Source organism: Amphiura filiformis, chromosome 5 (assembly GCF_039555335.1).
Source record: "Amphiura filiformis chromosome 5, Afil_fr2py, whole genome shotgun sequence".
Taxonomy (NCBI): Eukaryota; Metazoa; Echinodermata; class Ophiuroidea; order Amphilepidida; family Amphiuridae; genus Amphiura; species Amphiura filiformis.
This window is the reverse complement of record NC_092632.1, coordinates 41,356,558-41,376,918: the sequence shown is the minus strand read 5'-3', so window position 1 is coordinate 41,376,918 and position 20,361 is coordinate 41,356,558. Positions and strand designations below refer to the sequence as shown.

At 38.1% G+C, this 20,361-nt stretch overlaps 1 protein-coding gene across 1 annotated transcript; it reads left to right on the top strand.

Annotated features, from left to right (window-relative positions):
* Positions 1–19,270: 19,270 nt before the first annotated feature.
* Positions 19,271–19,873, top strand: LOC140152203 (uncharacterized). The gene has a single exon (XM_072174502.1). The coding sequence runs from the start codon at positions 19,271–19,273 to the stop codon at positions 19,871–19,873; it is 603 nt and encodes a 200-aa protein (XP_072030603.1).
* Positions 19,874–20,361: the final 488 nt, after the last annotated feature.

Genomic DNA, 20,361 nt, shown 5'->3' with positions numbered 1-20,361 from the left:
TGACCAGTGAAACAGACTTAACAATGTAATCAGCTTAGCATAAATCAATATTCCCTGAAATTGCCTATTCAACAATAATTGGTCATAACCAACGTAGTACAAAAGATGCTTGGCTAGATCATTCTCCATTTATTTATATACCTCCATGGTTAAACTCACTTAGCCGCTTAACTGTGATGTTCTGTAGGGGGTTTGAAGTCATAAATGGGCTATTCCAGTTGAAATCCACACTTCCCCTGTGGAAGATTTCGGAAATATCTTCCACAGGGGGAGTATGTTTTTCAAATGTAATTGGTCAGGGTTGATCATTTTGAATCTCATACTCCCCCTGTATCATGGCTTTACCTTTATCTTCCACAACTGGAGTGAGTATTTCAAATGGAAGATACCTAATTGTCTATTTTATTCAAAACTCTTACTCCCTCTGTGGAAGACTTTAGCTAAATCTTCCACAGGGGTAGTGTGGATTTTAAATGGAATAGCCCAATATGACTTCAATTCAAACTTGCTCTGTTGTCCTAAAACACATTACAATGAATTTGGCTGAATCCAATTAGGTATAAGTTGAGACATGTGTAAACATTACAAATAATGCCAAAAAATTATTATTATATTATAAAATCGAACATTATGGCTTTAATAAAGCTCGAAGCATGTTCAATTCTTCGAAAAAAATGGAAAAGCTCGAAGAATGTTCTCAAGATGTGATAATTATACTACTGCCATAAGTAAAGAGGTTTTAAATTTCAGGACCAATTTGCATTTTCATAAACACGATAAATAGGTCTAATCTCGTTTTTCTTTTTAATGTCTTTTTCAGTAGTTTGAAAGAAACCACTGGCATTTATTTGCATGTTCACGCTACTTGTCTACAGATACGTGAATGCAAAAGAGCGTTTTTGGTGATAATAAAAGTGAACTAAAACTCATGTCCACACAGCACGAATCCCCAGTTTCATTAAAGTGATTTGGGGGGGGGGTATCTTGTTTTTGGTTATTAGACACATTAAAAACGCTTCGAAGTTTCCGACACTTCAGCCTCCGTGTGTATACGACTTGATGAAAGTCGTGATGAATCATAAATCCACTTTTAAGTGTATTTGTATTGCCCTATCACGATTACTCCTCGGTTTAATTGAAGTGAAGTGGGTACGTGCGCCCCTCCAAGAGTAGGTATCAACGCTGCATCATGATGCCTCGTAAAACGGTTGCAAAGTCAGGGAGCGGAAACAACATGTCTATCGATTTTTGAAAGCGTGGTATAAATGTTGAAAAACGTCGACTGGTTTTCATCGACGGATGCAAACGTTAGAAATTTGACCAAGGATCTTTAATTCAACTATTGCATGATTGCGTCCAATTTGAGCGCTGACATAATGGAAAATGTTGCTAATCAATATTCATGAAGTCGAGTGATGCGACACCTATAATTTTAAAAAAATCAAGTTTTCCGTGTCACGGAAAAACGGAAAAATCTACGGAATTTAAGAAAAAGGGAAATTCGCGGAAAACGTGTTTTTCTTGAGAAAAATAAATTGAAGAAAAATAATGAGAATGTGAGGTAAAAAAAATGAAAATCAAGTCTGTCTTCAAAGCTATCAACCTTAAAACAATTAAAAATGTAATGCAAGTAACTTCTTTTGTAAATTAAGGAGTAGACTAAAGTGGCAAGTTTTCCGTGATTTAAAACACCAAATTCCGCGATTTTCCGTGGGTGGCTTTAAATACTAAATTGCGTGATTCTCCGTGATGTAATTTCAAGAAGGGAATAGCTCCAACCTCAACATGGACAAGGTTGTGAACTTTCCAAAATGGATGAATTTCTACTGGAAAGACTGTCTGTAAGGAATCAATCGGTCGACAAATAGTATAACCCGCTGATAATGGAGAATGGTTTCTTTGAAATATTCCGAATAAAAATGTGAGTGTTGTCTTAAATTTTATTTTGCTGTATAATGTATACCAATACGTATAAATCATTTCCTTCACAATCAACCGGTTGGTTTCTTTTAATACTTGGGTTGAATGAGTTATGTAGGATTATCTGAAGGGTGCTAACGAAAATAAACATCATGATGATGAAGAGATTATAATTCGCTGATTTAAATTATAACTATGATGTAACAAAAGAAGAGGGTATTACGTAATGTATTGCTTATCCATTTACAAATAAAAGTATATATAATGGCGTACTACCAGGCGGCTGACACTGAAAAATTTGCATGGAAAAATGACCCGTCTCCTCCGCAGCCAATTTGGTTCCGCTCCATCGAAATCAAGCTGGTCACGGAGGAGACTACCCTCCTTGTGTTTGTTCATTTGTGTATGGAGAGCCCTTTTTGGAGTCCGGAATGACTTAGGCTACGCTCTCAGCTAGAGTCCGACGCTGCATTGCACTAGAAATACCTTTTCTGTGAAATCGCTATAGAGCCAACCGGGAGCACGTATTCGTTTTGAAAATATAGCATTAAAATTAGTATCACCCTTGTGGCCCACGTGCAGTGGAAAACCTTAATTCTTTCATTAAAAGGAAATGAAAATTAAAAAAAACACGGATCTACTTGTGCACCAATAAAATTGGCACAGCAATTTGTCTCAAATATGAATGAATTTTAAGAAACATACGGGGTATGATGAACATTGACCTGACGCCATGATAGTAGGATCTATAAGTCGTTTTATATACAATGTATATACCGTATTGTCATAATACCAATATTTGTCATTATATATAATGAGTAATATCTAGCAACGTAAAATGTGCTGTTCATATGCACAAACGAATACTGATCTTTATGATATTCAGGTTTTTGTACATCACATATAACATGTCACATAGGAGGTCATACGTGTTGACCTTCATCTATTGTATTTGTTCATCTGTGTATGGAGAGGATTAGCGCCATTAAACGCCATTAAAACTCCATCAGTATTAGGGCGTAGTTCAGTGAACTCACCGGATTGCTATTCCAAGTACTTTGATAATACAGATAATATGTATTAATGGGTCGAGGCGATTGCATTGAAAAACCTAATAAATTATTCATAACAGTTACGTAATCAATCGATAGTGCGGACACTTTTCATTTGCAAACCACCAAAATTCGTGATCTTTTTGCGTTGGAAAAGAAACCACGTGAATAGAGTGCCCTCTCAAGAATATCAACTCTCTGGTACTACGTTAGCCAGCTTTCAACCTACATGAGTACCATGGTCATTTTTGGACCATTGCAATTCGTGTTCGGGAGACGTGCAGGTTAAACTGGGACGGGGTGAATACCTCCTATGGGTGGAGCTATTTCAATAGCTACGGAACAAACATACACATCGCAAAACAAATTCTTCCTGGAAAACGAGTTGCATCGTTGACGAAGTGTTCTGGCTGAATTACAACAATTACAAGATGTCATTCAACAAATATGTTTCATGTTTCATGCTTGTAGAAATAAATTCAAAATGTTTTCAATCTATTTAAGCACCTAACACCAAGCCGGAACACATAGCTTGTGTTATGTTACTCGTAAGACTTTTAGAAGAATTTTAGAGCTGATGCATCATGTGGGAAATATATTTCAAAAATGTCAATATTTTAATTAGTCATGGGGTTCTGAAATTAGGGGCTGTGCAATAATTATGAGCCCTGGTTGTGGTAAAATGGGTGGGGGGGCTAGAAGTTTTTGGCGAGCCGAAAGGGAGGGGCCAAGCAATTTTTGGCAAGCCGAGAGGGGGGCAGGCAATTTTTGGCACACATTCATGGGCGCCTTTTAAATAAAACGCGCTAAAAAGGAAAACAGTACAGAAACTCTTAAATATGCAAATTTTCCTGCTCGCTGCGCTCGCAACATGTATTTAGACCATTTAAGGTTTGTAAATTGGGATCCCAAATATTTGGCATGTAGGGGAGGCAAAGAATTTTAGCAGGCCTAGAGGGGTGGGGCAAGAGAATTTTGAGGGGCTGAAGGGAGGGGGCAAGCGATTTTTGACGAGCCGCTTGGATATTTTATCCCCCGGAAGCTCATAAATATTGCACAGCCCCTTAGAATTAGATTAACGTATATTGGTCTTCCATAATTTGACTTGATCAAGAACCACTGCACCTAGTGAAGGCTGTTTGGAACGATTCCTATATAAACTGAGCTCAAAAAGAAACTTATAATTTTTTACAACGCGTGAATCACAAGGTCATATCTTAAAATACTGTCAATCAAAATGAATCAAAATTACACACAGGATTACTTTAATACTCTACTCAAAACACATGTCAGTAACCAAGTAGTTGTCCAACTGACACAACAGCAAAATGCACTGTCATGGGACAGCTTCCTGGACTTCCTCCACTTTCACAGCCCAACATTTGGCACCCAGCACAAAAATCTGTGAGAATGCACACAAGATCCTTGCACAGATGATAAAACGGTGCTGCTTTCTGCTTTTCATACACTTTTTCATGAAACAGGGCTGGGCTGTGAATGTGTTCCAGGAAGCTGTTCCATGTCAGTGCATTTTGCTGTTGTGTCAGTTGGATAACTGCGTGGTTACTGACATGTGTTAAGAGTAGAGTATTAAAGTAAACCTGTGTGTAATTTTGGTAGAATTTGATAGACAGGATTTCAAGATATGACCATGTGAAAAATTATAAGTTTCTTTTTGAGCTCAGTTTATGATCAATATGCTACTTTAAATCCTAAACACAAAAGTGCGATTTTTTTTCTTCAAAAAATAAAGAAACTCAAGGGACGGGCATACGTGCTAACTTACACGAAACACCCGTACTATTGTTTGAAAAGCCTGCTTCTTCCAAAGTGTACGTTGAATCCTCTTGAAATGTCCAAAGGTTATATTTTTCCACATTTTCAAAAACAATAAGGGAAGTAAGAATAACCCTGTGCTAATTAAACAATGAGGAAGAACAAATATAATCTCTTTGTAAATACTAAATACAGATATCATATTATTTCAATATTCTACCCTTTAATTTCTACATAGACTCTCAATTCTACCAAAATGAACCGGATACATCAGACTTGACAATACTTGTACAGATTTATAATACATAATGTGCCGGGTTCAACCTTCTCTAAATTCCTCCCACGCATTGCTTTTTGAAACTCCGTCATGTCATTATGTAACACATGAAGTCAAATCAATTCATTTCTGTTATAATGCAAACAGGGTAGCTTACTATGATATTTATACTTTAACGGGTCGGGCAGTTTTAAATCGATTTGCGAAAAGTGTTTTGATACAAGTAAAAATCGCAGTTTAACAAATAACGGTTCAAATGAAAGCTATTATTGGGGGCTAATTGTTGTATCACTATGAAAGACCTGACATCAATATAAACATTTGTATCGGTGACCCAAATTCATGGTCATTTTTGCTCACGCACTTTTTTACAGATGGCCTGGAATTTCATATTTCGGTTTTAGCGATTGCCCAAAAAAGGTGGTATGTTTTTGAAAAGCGTTTCCGCTTGGAATGTAGATAGTTATTGTTGCTATTACTGTTCGCGATTTTAATTTATGTACTTTTTAGCCGACAATTTTCAATGCATTTTACATAATAGAAATGTCGCTGGCATAAATACCGATATTTTTAACAGTATCGTTTTTTTAAACCAAAATACCATCCAAATTAGTTCCCAATACTTTTATGAAACCATAGATACCAAATCGGACTGCAGGTGATGAACAGATTTTAAACTAGAATTAAAAGAACCAGCGTAGGCCTTCTCAAAATGTACTTTTTTAAAATATCGCGTTGTGATAAAAAGTTTAATTTTGGACTGCTTTTTCCTTGTTTTTTATAACAAGAAAATGCTTTACATACCCCAAACTTCTCACATAGTCTTGGCTAAGTGTCCGTTACTGGTTGGTATTATTAGAATTAAACGATTTTCATGATTTACTTACTTTTACCGCAATGTTTTCCCACGCAATGTTCAAATATATTCCCAAAATGGCGTTGCTTTCGGTCTCACATTAATGACCAGGTTATCCTAAGATGTGTGAGAGTTTCTGACACTATCTTCACGGGTTTTCTACTAGCTATTCAAACATATGACAAATTTGGCTGGTATGCGATAAGCTATACCATTTTCACCCTGATGTGGTAGACTGGATCCTTCAGTCTTTCAACAACTACGCACGGTCATCGGGTTGTGCTGTTGGTGAATAAGGCAACGTGAAGGATTGTGTGTAAATAAAAGGCACCGTCATTAGAGGCCAGAAGGATTCAGGCTACTGATGTGGCAGTGACATCAGCACTGTGTGAATTTCATTACACTCGCTAGCGTTCGATCAAAGCGCTGGTGTACACACGCACGCGCTTAAAGACGCCGCATAGATGCGCGAGCGAAACAGCTGCTTCAACGCGTTGACGTCACTGCCACATCGGGGTGAAAAATGGTATAGGTCAGGCTTCCTCAAATAGGTTTGTTGAAGCGCCACATGAAATAAAAGAAAACTGAAAAGCGCCTTTGCGGTGCTTTAGCACCACCGGGGGAGTCAGAGGGGTGCCCCCCCCCCTGTGAAGTTATCGGTTTTGTTTTTAAATTTGAGGTGCAAATGACGCCATTTGGTGCAATATTTTGTACTATTTTAGCCTGTCTTTACACGAAGAACATGGGAATTTATTAATTTATTTTGTTTTTATTTTTTTAAATCTAAACGGCGCCTCGCGCCACTCGGGAAGCCACGCTATTTGCGGACCCCTGGTATAGGTAATAGATGACTATGAAAACTCAAACTCGTCCCCCGATAAAGGTTGGCAATTGAAGCAGGCGTCGGTGCCTGTTTAATGAGAGTACAAGCGCCGCCCGGACTGTGAAGGTTTCCGCATACCGAATATGGGTTTAGCCTATATTTAATTGCCTTTAGGCCCTATGATTTATTTTTAGAAAAGAAAGCCTAATCCTGGAGCCTAATCAATTGAGAAGGGAATAGATTTTGTCACAATAATATCAAAATTTATATCGTCCATAACAAGAAGGAATGCATCACGATTTTTTGATATCCTGCTATAGTATTTTAATTGATTTACACTGAACATGAAGCTATAATATCTCTACTATATAGCTTCATGCACTGAACATTTGCAGACCGGCCTTCTCCATGTAGCGAGTACCACATTAGATTGTGTTTACAAGAAATATATAATAAGCGCCACTTCCACGAAATTTCCCATATGCCAGCAGCTTTGATGATAAAATATTATCTACAACATCACACCTGTTTTTCAAGAACTCTCTTTTATCTATTCACCTCAAAGAAAGGATTAAAATTATTATAATAGAATCCATGACCTGATGCAACGCATTATTAATGAGTTGCTGAGGGACTCGAAATCTTTTATGGTCGAATGAACAACGTATGACCACAGAGGATGATTTAAGGAAGCCCCATCATGCACTGTAAAAGTGTTATCACTAGAGTTTCAACAGCCACTTTACTTTTCAAATCCCATTGAACTCTGTGCAAAAGATGTTGTTTTAGAATTGCCCGTGTGTCATTATTAGTTGGTCGATTTCAGATCTAAAGTGATATATGCACGAAGGATCATTCACACCTTCTGTACATAACATAAAATGTGAAATCGACCAACCTTTTAAAGGTGTTTTACTGTAAATATATCTGTCCAAATTCAAATTTAACCATGCACGTGTGTATGCAGTGGGCGGGCAGTGGTGTCATGTTCACTCACACAGCTGTGCTAACCGCAAGACTTGCTGGGAAGTGCTTAAATCATCCTCTGGTATGACCACTACACAGGTCAATGGCCTTATTGTGTTCTGGCGGGTTATTTAAAAGCACGGTCCCTGAATTTTTCCAGACAAGGAACAATAGGGACACATTGCCTGGCAATGAGGTCACATATAATCCCAGTCTATAGTGTGATCAGAACATTATAGGCAGGTGATCATTATAGTATAATCAGTACGAAAAGTCCAATGCGATTTTTAATGTATTTTCAAAAATTCAAAGAACCACTTTTTAGCGGGAATTTTTGCAAGTTACACAGCTGAAGTTGTGAAATGGTTGAAATACTACAATATTACGGCGTAAACAAGAATATGTTTGTTTGGTCTTTGTTCCTATAGCCACATCCCTTAATTCATCATCATCATCATCATCATCAGTCGGTTGCGGAGCAGGCGACTACAAGCTTTCTCTAACTATCGACGAGTTAATTTACATAAGAGCTAGACACAATGTTTTTGCTTGCTAATGACTCTAAACACCCTCCTATACAACATATTCAAAAAAGGGCAAAAAAGGCACATGGGGAAAATGTTAATTTTTATATTTCCAAAATGGCCGCTAATGCAGACCTCAAATTTCAAAATTGGGGGAATATGGATAAAAATTATCTAATACGTATAAAACGTTTTCATAATATTTTAAAACATTTTTGATAACCTCCTGCAAACATTCTAACATAATGTTATTTAGGTGTTGACAAAATATTTGGCAAAAAATGTTTGCAAAAAATATTTTACAATAACATTTTGAAAACATTTAAAAAATAGTTTTGTAGTGTGTTTTCATACATAACGTTTTAAAGACGTTTTGTGTTTGCTGGGTAGCTCTTGCTACGAACAATTGATCAAAATCTCTTGATGGTGTTTGTGTCATTGCCCGTGTCAGTTCCAGACAGCTTGTCTGATCTTCAATTTGTCATAAAAGCACGGTATGTTACGTTACGTCAACACATGATCACATATCTGCAGATATCCACATGAATGAAATAGAATATCATTGTAACACTGGATAGCAAAATAAAATGAGGTTCACAGTGCTATTAGTTTTCTCCATTTTCGTATTATTAAGATATGACTGTTGCAGTTGTACGATAATGGTTTTGTTCGGAACGAAAACTCCAACAGCAACTTCAACATACCCGACAATAAAAGTGCGTGTGTAAAGGTCCAGCCCTTCAAGACTTCTTTCGCAACTACAGTTGCCCACACGGGAAAAGTTTTACGTTTTACACCCGCTGGAAATAGTTATTACTTTCATTTCGTCATCATTTGTAGATAATACTTGTTCAACATGTTTTGGAAATCGAAGTCCTCATCGAGCTGAAAATTAAAGATAAATATCCGCATAATAATGGGAGCTTTCTGGTAGCTAAAGAACCTCTAGGTTTAAATTATTGAGCGACACAAAGAAATCATATTTTCCTTGTCATGTCATGTTTTAATTCAATTTCATTAACTCTTAATCCGGCATTTCGCCTAAACGTCATACACTTTCATTCATATGACGAGCGATAAAATGCCCAATATCACGTTTTTAGGATTTTTTCCTCATCTGTTTAACCCAGGTAATTACGCCCACAGCCATCTCTTTAATTCGACAGTGGATTACTAATTCATTCTTTCTTGAGCTTAAGGGATAAGCCTATAGGAATAACGACCAAACAAAGAAATTCAGCTGTGTAACTTACAAAAATTCCCGCTAAAAAGTGGTTCTTTTAATTTTAGAAAATACATTAATAATCGCATTGGACTTTTCGTACTGATCGTACTATAGTGACCACCAGCCTATAATGTTCTAATCACACTATAGACTGGGATTACATGTGACGTCATTGCCAGGCAATTGGTCTCTATTGTTCCTTGTCCGGAAATATGCCCACGCAGTCAGGGACCGTGCTTTTAAAACGCCCGCCAGATCACAATAAGGCCATTGAACTGCGTAGTAGCCATACGTACTCACTGAAGTATAACGGTGGCACGTTCCCTTACCGACTCATTATTAATGTGTGGAAAGGGGTCAGGGACGGCATTCTGATCATTCTAATCCTTTCTTTTGAGGTCAATAGATAAAAGAAAGGCCTTGAACACAGGTGCCGAGTTGTAGATAATATTTAATCATCAAAGCTGATGGCATAAGAAATTTCCAGGAGGAGGCAGCGCTTATTATATTTTGCAAACACAATCTAATGTGGTACTCACTACATGTAGAAGGCCGGACGGGTCTGCAAATTAGTGCATGAAGCTAGTAAAGATATAGCTTCATGTTCAGTTTAATCAATTAAAATACTATGGCTGGATATCAAAAGAATCGCGAGGCATTATTTCTTGTTATGGACGACAAGTATTAATTTTTATATTATTATGACAAAATCCAGTCCCTTCTCAATTGAATAGGCTCCGAGATTAGACTTTCCTTTCCAAAAATAAATTATATGGCCTAGAGGACATGATATAGGCCTAATCTAAACCCATATTCGGTATCCAGAAACCTTCACAGTCCGAGCGGCGCTTGCACTCGCATCGCATTAAACTAGACAAAGTTCGCTTAACTGAGGCCTGCTTCAATTGCCAACCTTTATCGAGGGGCGAGTTTGAGGTTTCATAGTCATCTATTACCTATACCATTTTTCACCCGATGTGGCAGTGATGTCAACGCGTTGTGAACAGCTGTTTCGCTCGCGCATCTATGCGGTGTCTTTAAGCGCGTGCGTATGTACACCAGCGCCATCGAACTCCAGCGAGTGATGCTGCGCCTAATAAAATTCGTATAGGCCTTTTTCCCTCTTTCCCGCCATGCACTATTCCAGGGGGGTATGAGTGTCGCAAAATACATCATCTCCCCGGGGAGTACAGAGTTATGTTCATTGCATTCTGGAAAACGGACATTTCGGCTGGTGCCTTCATCACAAAAAGGAATCCCCGATCATCACGATAATGGCGCGCGATCACGAACACCCGGCAAGCGGCAGAGCGTTTCAACCAATGACAAGCCTTGATTGTGTCCGTTTGTCTGCAATGCGCGTGCGCCACGCCGCTCATTGCAACCGGCAGGGTAGTATGAAACCAGCTTTATACTGACGTGACCCCGGACGTGACGTCACTGTCACATCAGGGTGAAGGGAGCGCACCACCATTAAATGCGCCCATTGAAATACACGGTAAAAAGCCTACATTTGGATCTCATTTTGGCACTTGAATTACGTATTTCAACTATAAAGCTTGGTATCAAATTAAAGCTGATCATATGTAGAATATTATTCTGTTAACGGAATATATTGCTAACCACCGACTTTTTTTGTTATTTTGACGCAAAGAAAAATTGGAGAAATTCAACCCTAAAAAATCACTCAATTTTCGAAACCGGACGTAGGCCTAGTTCAAATTAGCGCCAGAACTTTAACTCTGAAATAAAAAAAATTGGGAATTTTTCTCAAATTTGGTCATGTATACACTTGTCGGAAGCAAATGAGCTGAAAATGGGCAAGATTTGACTATACGTTTAGAAAATAAAGCCGCAACAAGCTCAAATAAGCGGTGGACTATTTTAACCGAATTTCACTGGTACATAAATCGTGGAGTGATTTGGTGGTGCGCCCTCTGAAATGGTATTGAACAACGCAAACCAGCCAAATTTGTCATAAGTTTGAATAGCCATTACAACAACCGTGAATATAGTGTCAGAAAGTCTTACACATCTTAGTATAACCTTGTCGTTAGTGTGATACTGAATGCAGCGCCATATTTGGAATATATTCGTACACGGTGTGGGCAAATAGTTGGTCAAATGTAGGCTAAGTAGGCCTAAATCATGAAAATCGCTTAATCTGAATAATACCAACCAGTAACGTTTGAAGTTTGAGGTAAGTAAAGTTTTTCCTTGTTATAAAAAACAAGGAAAAGGCAGTCATTTTTATCACAACGCGATATTTAAAAAAAGTACATTTTGAGAGGGCCTACGCTGGTTCTTTTGATTCTAGTGTAAAATCTGTTCATCACATGCAGTCCGATTTGGTATCTATGGTTTCATCAAAGTCTTGAGAACTCTTTTGGATGGTATGTTGGTTAACAAAAACGATACTGTTAAAAATAGCGGTATTTATGCAAGCGACGTATCTATTGTGTAAAATGCATTGAAAATTGTCGGCTAAAGAGGGCATAAATTAAAATTGCGAAGAGTAATAGCAACAATAACTATCTACATTCCAAGCGGAAACGCTTTTCAAAAACATACCACCTTTTTCGGGCAATCGCTGAAACCGAAATATGAAATTTCAGGCCATCTGTAAAAAAGTGCGTGAGCAGAAATGACCATGAACTTGGGTCACCGAAACAAGTGTTTATATTGGTGTCAGGCCTATCATAGTGATACAACAATTAGCCCCTAATAATGGCTTTCATTTGAACCGTTATTTGTTAAACTGCGATTTTTACTTTTTGAGAAATCAATGAATGTATCAAACAAACTTTTCGAAAGTCGATTTAAAATGGCCTAATCCGTTAATATGAGTGTACTATCAATTATCAAACAATTTCTCATAATACACTCTTTCGAGCAATGTACAAACTGAAGATTGCGATTTTTTACTAACGGAGATAGTAAATTGTGATTGCCATGAGTTTTATCTTGTTACGATCACTAAAATGACCCAGGCCAAAATCACCTACTACTCAGTTCACTCAGCACTATACATGCTAAACACGCAAACACACTATTTATCACATACTCGTATAACAACTTGTGACAATTTATTAATTATTGCAGTATGGCAATCAATTAAATCACTATACAAAATTATACAAGAATTAACTTAATATTAATACAATTCTTTGCTATGGTTACTTAAAGCCATATTATAACATTTTCAAACAAAATAGATTAGCATTTCTTTGCCATAAAATGTTAGCTTTTACTGTCAGATATATCCCCTTTTATTTTTGAACCGAACAACTACGGCAAAGCAAAGAAAATTGGAATTTACTACCAGCGCACATGTCGCCAATACGTACTACTCCTTCGGTCATGTTATGGTACGACCCTTTGTTGTGTATATCACCGTCCCGCACGCTTAATTTCTTTCTGCAACCATAATGGGCCGCAATATATAACTAACCGCATAGTCCGAGGGAAGTTCCATTATTGTTAGGGTTAGGGTCTTAGGGTTAGGGTCTTAGGGTTAGGATGTTAGGGTTAGGGTTAGGATTAGGGTTTATGGTTAGGGTTAGGGTTTAAGGTTAGGGTTTAGGGTTAGAGTTAGAGTTAGGATTAGGGTTAGGGTAAGGGTTATACTAGTAATAGTATATTGTGTGTATGCACTTTATTGCGTAATCAATAAGTATGATAAACAAACACCTTTCTGGCACAACGACCCATGATAGCACAGTTGTGTATGCATTAGAGGAAGTAAGGGGAAATAATAATGGCAATACACTCGTGTTATTATGGTCTCATACTTACATGTATGTTGGCCTACTAATGTGTTATCGTATTGCGGCCCATTATGGTTGCAGAAAGAAATAACGCGTCCCGCACGCCGTGTATGTACTGTGTGTTATGAACACCGTGTATGCGTTCGACTAATAATTCCATCGTAATAATAAAACGCCGGTTCCGTCGTTTTATTCAAAATCTCGGATTTTGACAAAACTACAGCACCTAGAGTCTTGATTTTTGCAGGGTATATTGGTTTAATAAAGTACAATATAATCGTGTAAAAAAGACTTTTAGAAATTCAGTGAGGGCGTCCTCCTCAGCAAATGTTATAATATGGCTTTAACTAAGCCTGGATATCTTGATTGTCTGACTTTCTGATGAGATTCCTTTGATGGTCTCAGTTCTTGATCAAATTTAAGATCCGGTAATGTCAAAGATCCTGTCTACCCAAGGGAAACCCCTGGTCTACCACAGTCTCAGTCCAAGTCCTGACAGTTCGTTGATGGAGATATTTCAGTCTGCCGCTTCTTTGAGTCCACAATACAATCGAGCACTATTGGCTCTACTGCCGCCTTTGGCGTATGTTATTCTCTCTAACACACAAGAACCGCGAACCGAAGTTTGAAGACTTCACGCAATTATGGCAACTTTTGTACCACCATAAGTTTCAGAGAGTTCCCTCTTAGAACTTCATACTGCTGCTGCCCTTTGCTTCACAGTCTCCCGGTGTTATACAGCACATTACACCATTTCTAAATTTAGCTCCTTAAATCACCACAAGCCAATCAGACTCAATCTGTATACATCATTTCTAAATATAGCTCATTACCTGAACACAAACCAATCAGAATCATTAATCTGTATTAGGTGGTTACTGTAATAGCGCCACCACTTACTACTGTGGCAATCATGATTATTCTAGTAGTTTCCAGAATATTCTGGAAAATATAAAAACCAATAGAGATAAATATCAAAACAAGTGAAAACTAATATCTGATGACATATGAAAGCATTTATGGAAAATCATTTTGTTCATTTTGTCTTTAGCTTTGAACTCTATTAGTCACAAATTATCACTATTCTCATGCAACTACTTTATGATTTTCTTATTGAAATAACCAACGGAATACTGAGTACGTAGAAAACATATACAGTTCTGTGCCGTAGCTAAAACGCGAGCTAAAACAAATTTGATAAGTTGATCATCCTGCAATGGCAACAATCAAACGGCAAGAGTAACCTATGCTCCAGAAATGTTCGCGCTTGATTTTCATCATTTATTGTGCTTCTTTGAATTCTGTAGTAAGCACTCTTCCCCTTTGCTTTCAGCTTTCAATCACTCAGACTGGCTATTTACACAAAGTAGTCATAGATCACAGATCCTGACGAATTCATGACGTGTTTCGGTGAGAAAGAGCAGGATAGATAAATACTCGGCATACGTATCGCAAAATAAATTGTGTACTAAACATAAACACGGCCGGATACTCTGAATATACAATACATGACACTGTTGGACAGGAATAAACATGATAAAGTAGGGAAAATGACTTAGAGGCTGCGTCTTGAGGTATTATTATTTCCGTATTTAGCCAATCATAGACCTAGCAACGTTACCGTGGAAACTAGAGTGTAACAATGATGTTTGTTTTTCATTTAAAAAATAAGCAACATATTCAATCTGTATCATCTATCATTTGGTCGCATTCATTACTAAAATGCCTTTGACATGGAGCCTTGGGTATGGATAATTGCCTGATATTTACAATAATAATATTGCATTATTGATAATTATTCAGGAATTTTACAAATCGATATCAGTAGAAATAACAGAATTGATTGAAATTGTGTTATCATCAACGAGAGAGCAGAGAGCTAGTGAAAGGTGATGTCAAGATGCCAGAATTGCAAAGTCCTTGTGGACTTGTCAAGGAAGATATATTTATTGATAATGGTTTATTTGGGAAAGGAGAATGACAGAAAGAGAGCAAGTGTTATCTTCATCGTTAAATCGCAATATAAAATCTGTACTTGGATGTAACTTGTAGTTTGATAAAATAAACTTTGAAGAAAACCCTATAATTGTCAATCAATAATCCGTAGCTTAAGCATTAGCAAGTCCTTGATGCACCTACATAAGACACCAACTCCATATTCCAGAAAAAATCAGCACTTTTTTCAGCAAAATTCAGCAAATTTTTAATTAAAAATATATTATCCTGTTTTGCCAAATGAAATGCAGCTAAATCCTAATTCTTTATTTAATTCTATCAGGCAATGAAAGTTAAATTTTAGCCCAAAGACTTGTACAAAGACTAATTTTTATGTTCTGCATTCTACATTTTGAACAAACACATTTTCTAAAATTTTCCACAACCAATTATCAAACATTATATTGAATATTAAACTTTTGAGCTCATTCTTAGCCTCTAATCAAGATTTTGATTTGGCCCCTTTTCCCATCAAATTGTCCAGATATTAAAATCACTTTCTGCCTGATGTCGGTTCGCCATTTATCAGTTCTCCCCTGTGGGTATCCTGCATGTATTCTGTATTATCCTGCATGTATTCTGTATTCTGGGCGTTTCGTTTCGTCTGGTTTTCTTTCGTTTCTCTATTCGTTGTGAACGACGTTTTCCAGCGATCCTTCTTAAAATTTAGAACATTCATGTGAAATGTTTAATATAAGAGTGAATGTGCGTCAACTATTTACAAGTTGCATTTCTATCACTTCCGTGACTCCGTAGTTTCGTGTTTCTTTGAAAAAAATGTTTAATGTACTTATCATGCAAAAAATGAATAATGGGTTTTAAACACGTGATATATTAATTTGTGACGTCACTTGTCAATGTAATGCATTGCCGTTGCAATGTAATGTATTTCCATTATGGAAGTGCCTGTCAATTATGGGTACCGGATATGAATGATGGCAAGAATGTCAACCCAATCCATTATGCTATTTCCCCAAATGTGACGCCGATATATTTAACTTCTGTTGCAAATGCATTACCGAAGTTTCAGAAATCCAGTAACCCGCTTGTAACCCTAGTGTAAATGTGTAACTGTCGCATCTAATAAAGGAGAGGTGTTGTACAAAAGAGAAATTCATCCGCTTTCTACCATTTTAGCGTAGACAAGTGTAAGTTCTTCCAGCGCTTGTTTCTTAATATAAACTGTTAAACGGTAAGCTAGCTCAATGATCAAATCTCTTTATGGTATTTTGTCAATATTCCGGATAGGCTGTCTGATCTTCAACAATTTGTCATAAAAGTACGATAGGTTACGTTATGTACCATAATACACTATGATAGAATATCCTTGTAATATTGGATATCGTTGAAACATGGATGGCATGTTGCACTATTAGTTACTCCATACTTTTATCACTATAATCATGAACGTGATCGATAAAAGTAATGAAAATTTGATACTTTTAAGGGTTGATGCAACTGTACGAGCATTGTTTTTGTACAGAACGGTAACCCCAGCTGATCGTTTTCCAAAACGTTTGGCAGTGCAAGCACGGTTCAGGCATCTTGTATATTTTGAAGCAGTGACAATGTGATATGCAGGACTTCCGTCATGACTTCAGTCGCTCACAGGGGAAAACAAGTGCATTATAGATGTTAAGTTTTGTTTCGGGTGTTACCCCGCTGGGAATAGTCACAAGTTACGCTCGTTTCATCTCATTTCTAGCTGAACTTGTTTAACTTATTATGGAACTTGAATATTACCTTTACCAGTGTACTTCGGTTATATTTATAAATGCGCTTTTATAAATACGCACGTGACCCCTCCGCGCTGTCATAACAGCTTACATAGACAGTAAGTCTCGAAGTTACCTTCTACATAGCGAGTGGTCTTCCTATACATCTGAATGCAAAGACGGAACAACGTGTGACTGCTACGCAGCAAAATTGTCTATTTTGTTCAACTTTGTGATTATATTGTAAACGTTTCCGTCGTCGAATGTTTTTTCCGTCATCAAATACTTTCAAAAGTCTTTGATAACATATTACAAATATTACGGAATTTCAAAATGTGTAATAATTTTGCAATTCAATTAATACTTAAATTTGGTGATATTTATCTACAGAATTCCTATCCCTTTCTGTACAGTGGTCAATGCATGATGATTTAGTCACGCTTGGTGATCTTATGGTATGTCGTGCCCATGGGTCACGTGCGTATTTATAAAAGCGTATTTATAAATATAAGCGAAGTACACTGTTTAGAATCCATCTTTGATATGTATATTTCTGATAGCTTACGAAAACATAGGTTCCATATTAACATCATCCAGCATTTTACCTAAACGACGTACACTCTCGTTTAGATAATGAGCGACAAAATGCCCTATATCACATCCGTAAACAAGTTCATCAGGATTGTCAGTAGATATCATATATAAAATTTCATGTAAACAAATCCAATTGATTATTTGGTAAAATGATGTTAAACATACCTAACAATGACGTTTCGTGCTACATCGTAGCACTTTCTCAAATCGACTGACCAATTCTCCCAGTCCTCCTCGTCTGCTTCCTGTCGGAGCGTGACGTTGGTGGCGCTGTTTTAGGTGGTTTTAGGAGTTGGTCATAGATGTGCGGCAGGAAGTGATTTCCTTCATCCCGGTTGAGTGTGTTGGGCCCCCTTTTCCGTATCCAAATCGCTTCTTTTATGTGTCTTCTGTTTCTGTTTTGCTCTCTGTCCTTTATGCTCGCGTCATCCCAATTGAATAACACCCCCCAGTCTCCGACTTAAATGTCCAATTAACACCAACAAAGCTCGTGATATTGTCAACAAAGCTCAAAAGGAACTCCTTCGTGAACGTTTGCGAGTCATTAATAACAAGATTAGTAATTTAGAATCAAATTCTAAGACTAGCGATCTAGAAATACAGTCCCGCTACCCTGACAACGTAGAACGCGACATTCATGATCATATCGCAAATTCTCGCGAGAGTGAGTTTAGCAAAACAAAATGTCGGCAAACCCGGAAGTTGGAATGGATGCAAGAGAAAGAAAACGAAAGAAAATCAAGCAAAAGTGTCTTGACAGATAAACGCGTGAGTAATGGTAGTGATAAGACAATTGATCTGAGTGGTACCCAACTTAAAAAATGGGTGATTAACAAATCAAAATACAACTTGACGACCCCGCAAACCTCGCTGCTAGCCAAGGGGCTAAATTTTGCAGTCGCGCCAGATAATAACAATGCAGTGCTTAATGACTATATCGTGGCCACTGAGGAAGCGTGTGTTGGCCTTGGCGCTAGCGACGCGGCCCAGTTACGCGCAGAAATGGTAGGGGTGTTGAAATCCACCAATAACACCAAGTCTAATCTAAGTAAAGATGAGAAAATCGCTTTAAAAGACCTTAGAAAGGAGGATACAATTCTGATCCTACCAGCCGACAAAGGTAAATCAACAGTAGTGTTGGATAAGGAGGACTATGAGGAAAAAGTAAACATCATGTTAAATGATGACAAAACCTATGAGAAACTCAAGAGCGATCCAACCGCGCGTTACAAGAAAAAGCTTGTAAGCTTACTCACTAGGTTCAAGAAGAAGAAAAGATCACTGTCAAGGAGTATTGGAAACTCTACCCCACTGTTGAAAATACCCCTAGAATGTACTGCACGCCAAAAATACATAAAGCCGGCACCCCTTTGAGACCTATAGTGGACTACTGCGGCTCGATTATGTACGAGACATCCAAAGAGCTTGCCAGAATTCTAGGTCCTTTAGTAGGCCAGTCGCAGCACCATGTCATAAACTCCAAAGATCTCGCCGAGGACTTAGTTGAAATTATGATTGATGAGGGCGAGGAATTCATATCTCACGACGTAGTGTCTCTGTTCACTAACACCCCCATTAGCGAATCCCTTGAGATTATCAGGCACCGGTTAACTGAAGATGCCTCGCTTAATGAGAGAACCAAATTAACTGTAGACGACGTCATGGAGATTTTAGCTTTTGCTCTCACTACCACATACTTCTCCTTTCGCGGCCAAGTGTATCAACAAAATTTGGTACCGCGGTGGGCTCCCCAGTTAGTCCAATAGTTGCTAATCTCTACATGGAGTGGCTCGAAAAAGAAGCCATTGCCACAGCCCCAGTCAACTGTCAACCTAGACTTTGGAAAAGATATGTGGACGATGTGTTAGAAATTGTTAAGAAAGGATCAGCGGAACAGCTCACTTCACATATCAATCAGATAGACAAAACCGGTAACATCAAATTTACGTATGAAAAAGAAGAAAACCAACAAATCGCTTTCCTTGACACCCTCATTGTCAAGAAACCTGATGGCTCCATTAAACTGTTAGTATACCGTAAAAAGACACACACGGATCAGTACCTCCACTTTCAATCTCACCATCCACTTCAGCATAAACTCAGCGTCATTCGAACCCTTATGGATCGAAAGGATAAAGTCATCACAGAGGAGGAAGACAAAAGAATGGAAGAAAGCAAAATCAAGGAAGCCCTCAAACTTTGTGGGTACCCAGAATGGGCTTTCAAAGACGTGGACAAAAAGAAACCCCCCAAAAACGACCGTCACAGTCGACCACTAGAGGTATGGTCGTCCTCCCCTACAAAGAGGGGCTTTCGCAGCGTGCTAGGAGGATATTTAATAAGCATGGCATTCAAACATCATTTAAGCCACACCAGACATTAAGAAACATCCTGGTCCACCCAAAGGACAAACGCGATTCCTTACAAACCGCCGAATGCGTTTACGAGATCCCCTGCCGCAACTGTGAAAAAACCTATATAGGTGAAACCTCTAGAGTTCTAGGTACGCGACTTAAAGAACACAAAACCGAAGCGGAAAAAGCCTCAACTAAGCCTTATACCAGAGCTCAGAGGAAGGCCTCGGTCACCGGTGAGGTCAACAAATCCGCTATTACTGACCATGTAGCGGAGGACAACCATGTGATCAATTGGGATGACGCGAGCATAAAGGACAGAGAGCAAAACAGAAATAGAAGACACATAAAAGAAGCGATTTGGATACGGAAAAGGGGGCCCAACACACTCAACCGGGATGAAGGAAATCACTTCCTGCCGCACATCTATGACCAACTCCTAAAACCACCTAAAACAGCGCCACCAACGTCACGCTCCGACAGGAAGCAGACGAGGAGGACTGGGAGAATTGGTCAG

Bases quoted from the DNA above. Each gene is read 5' to 3' on its own strand.
- LOC140152203 (XM_072174502.1), top strand. From the start codon at position 19,271: ATGGAGTGGCTCGAAAAAGAAGCCATTGCCACAGCCCCAGTCAACTGT.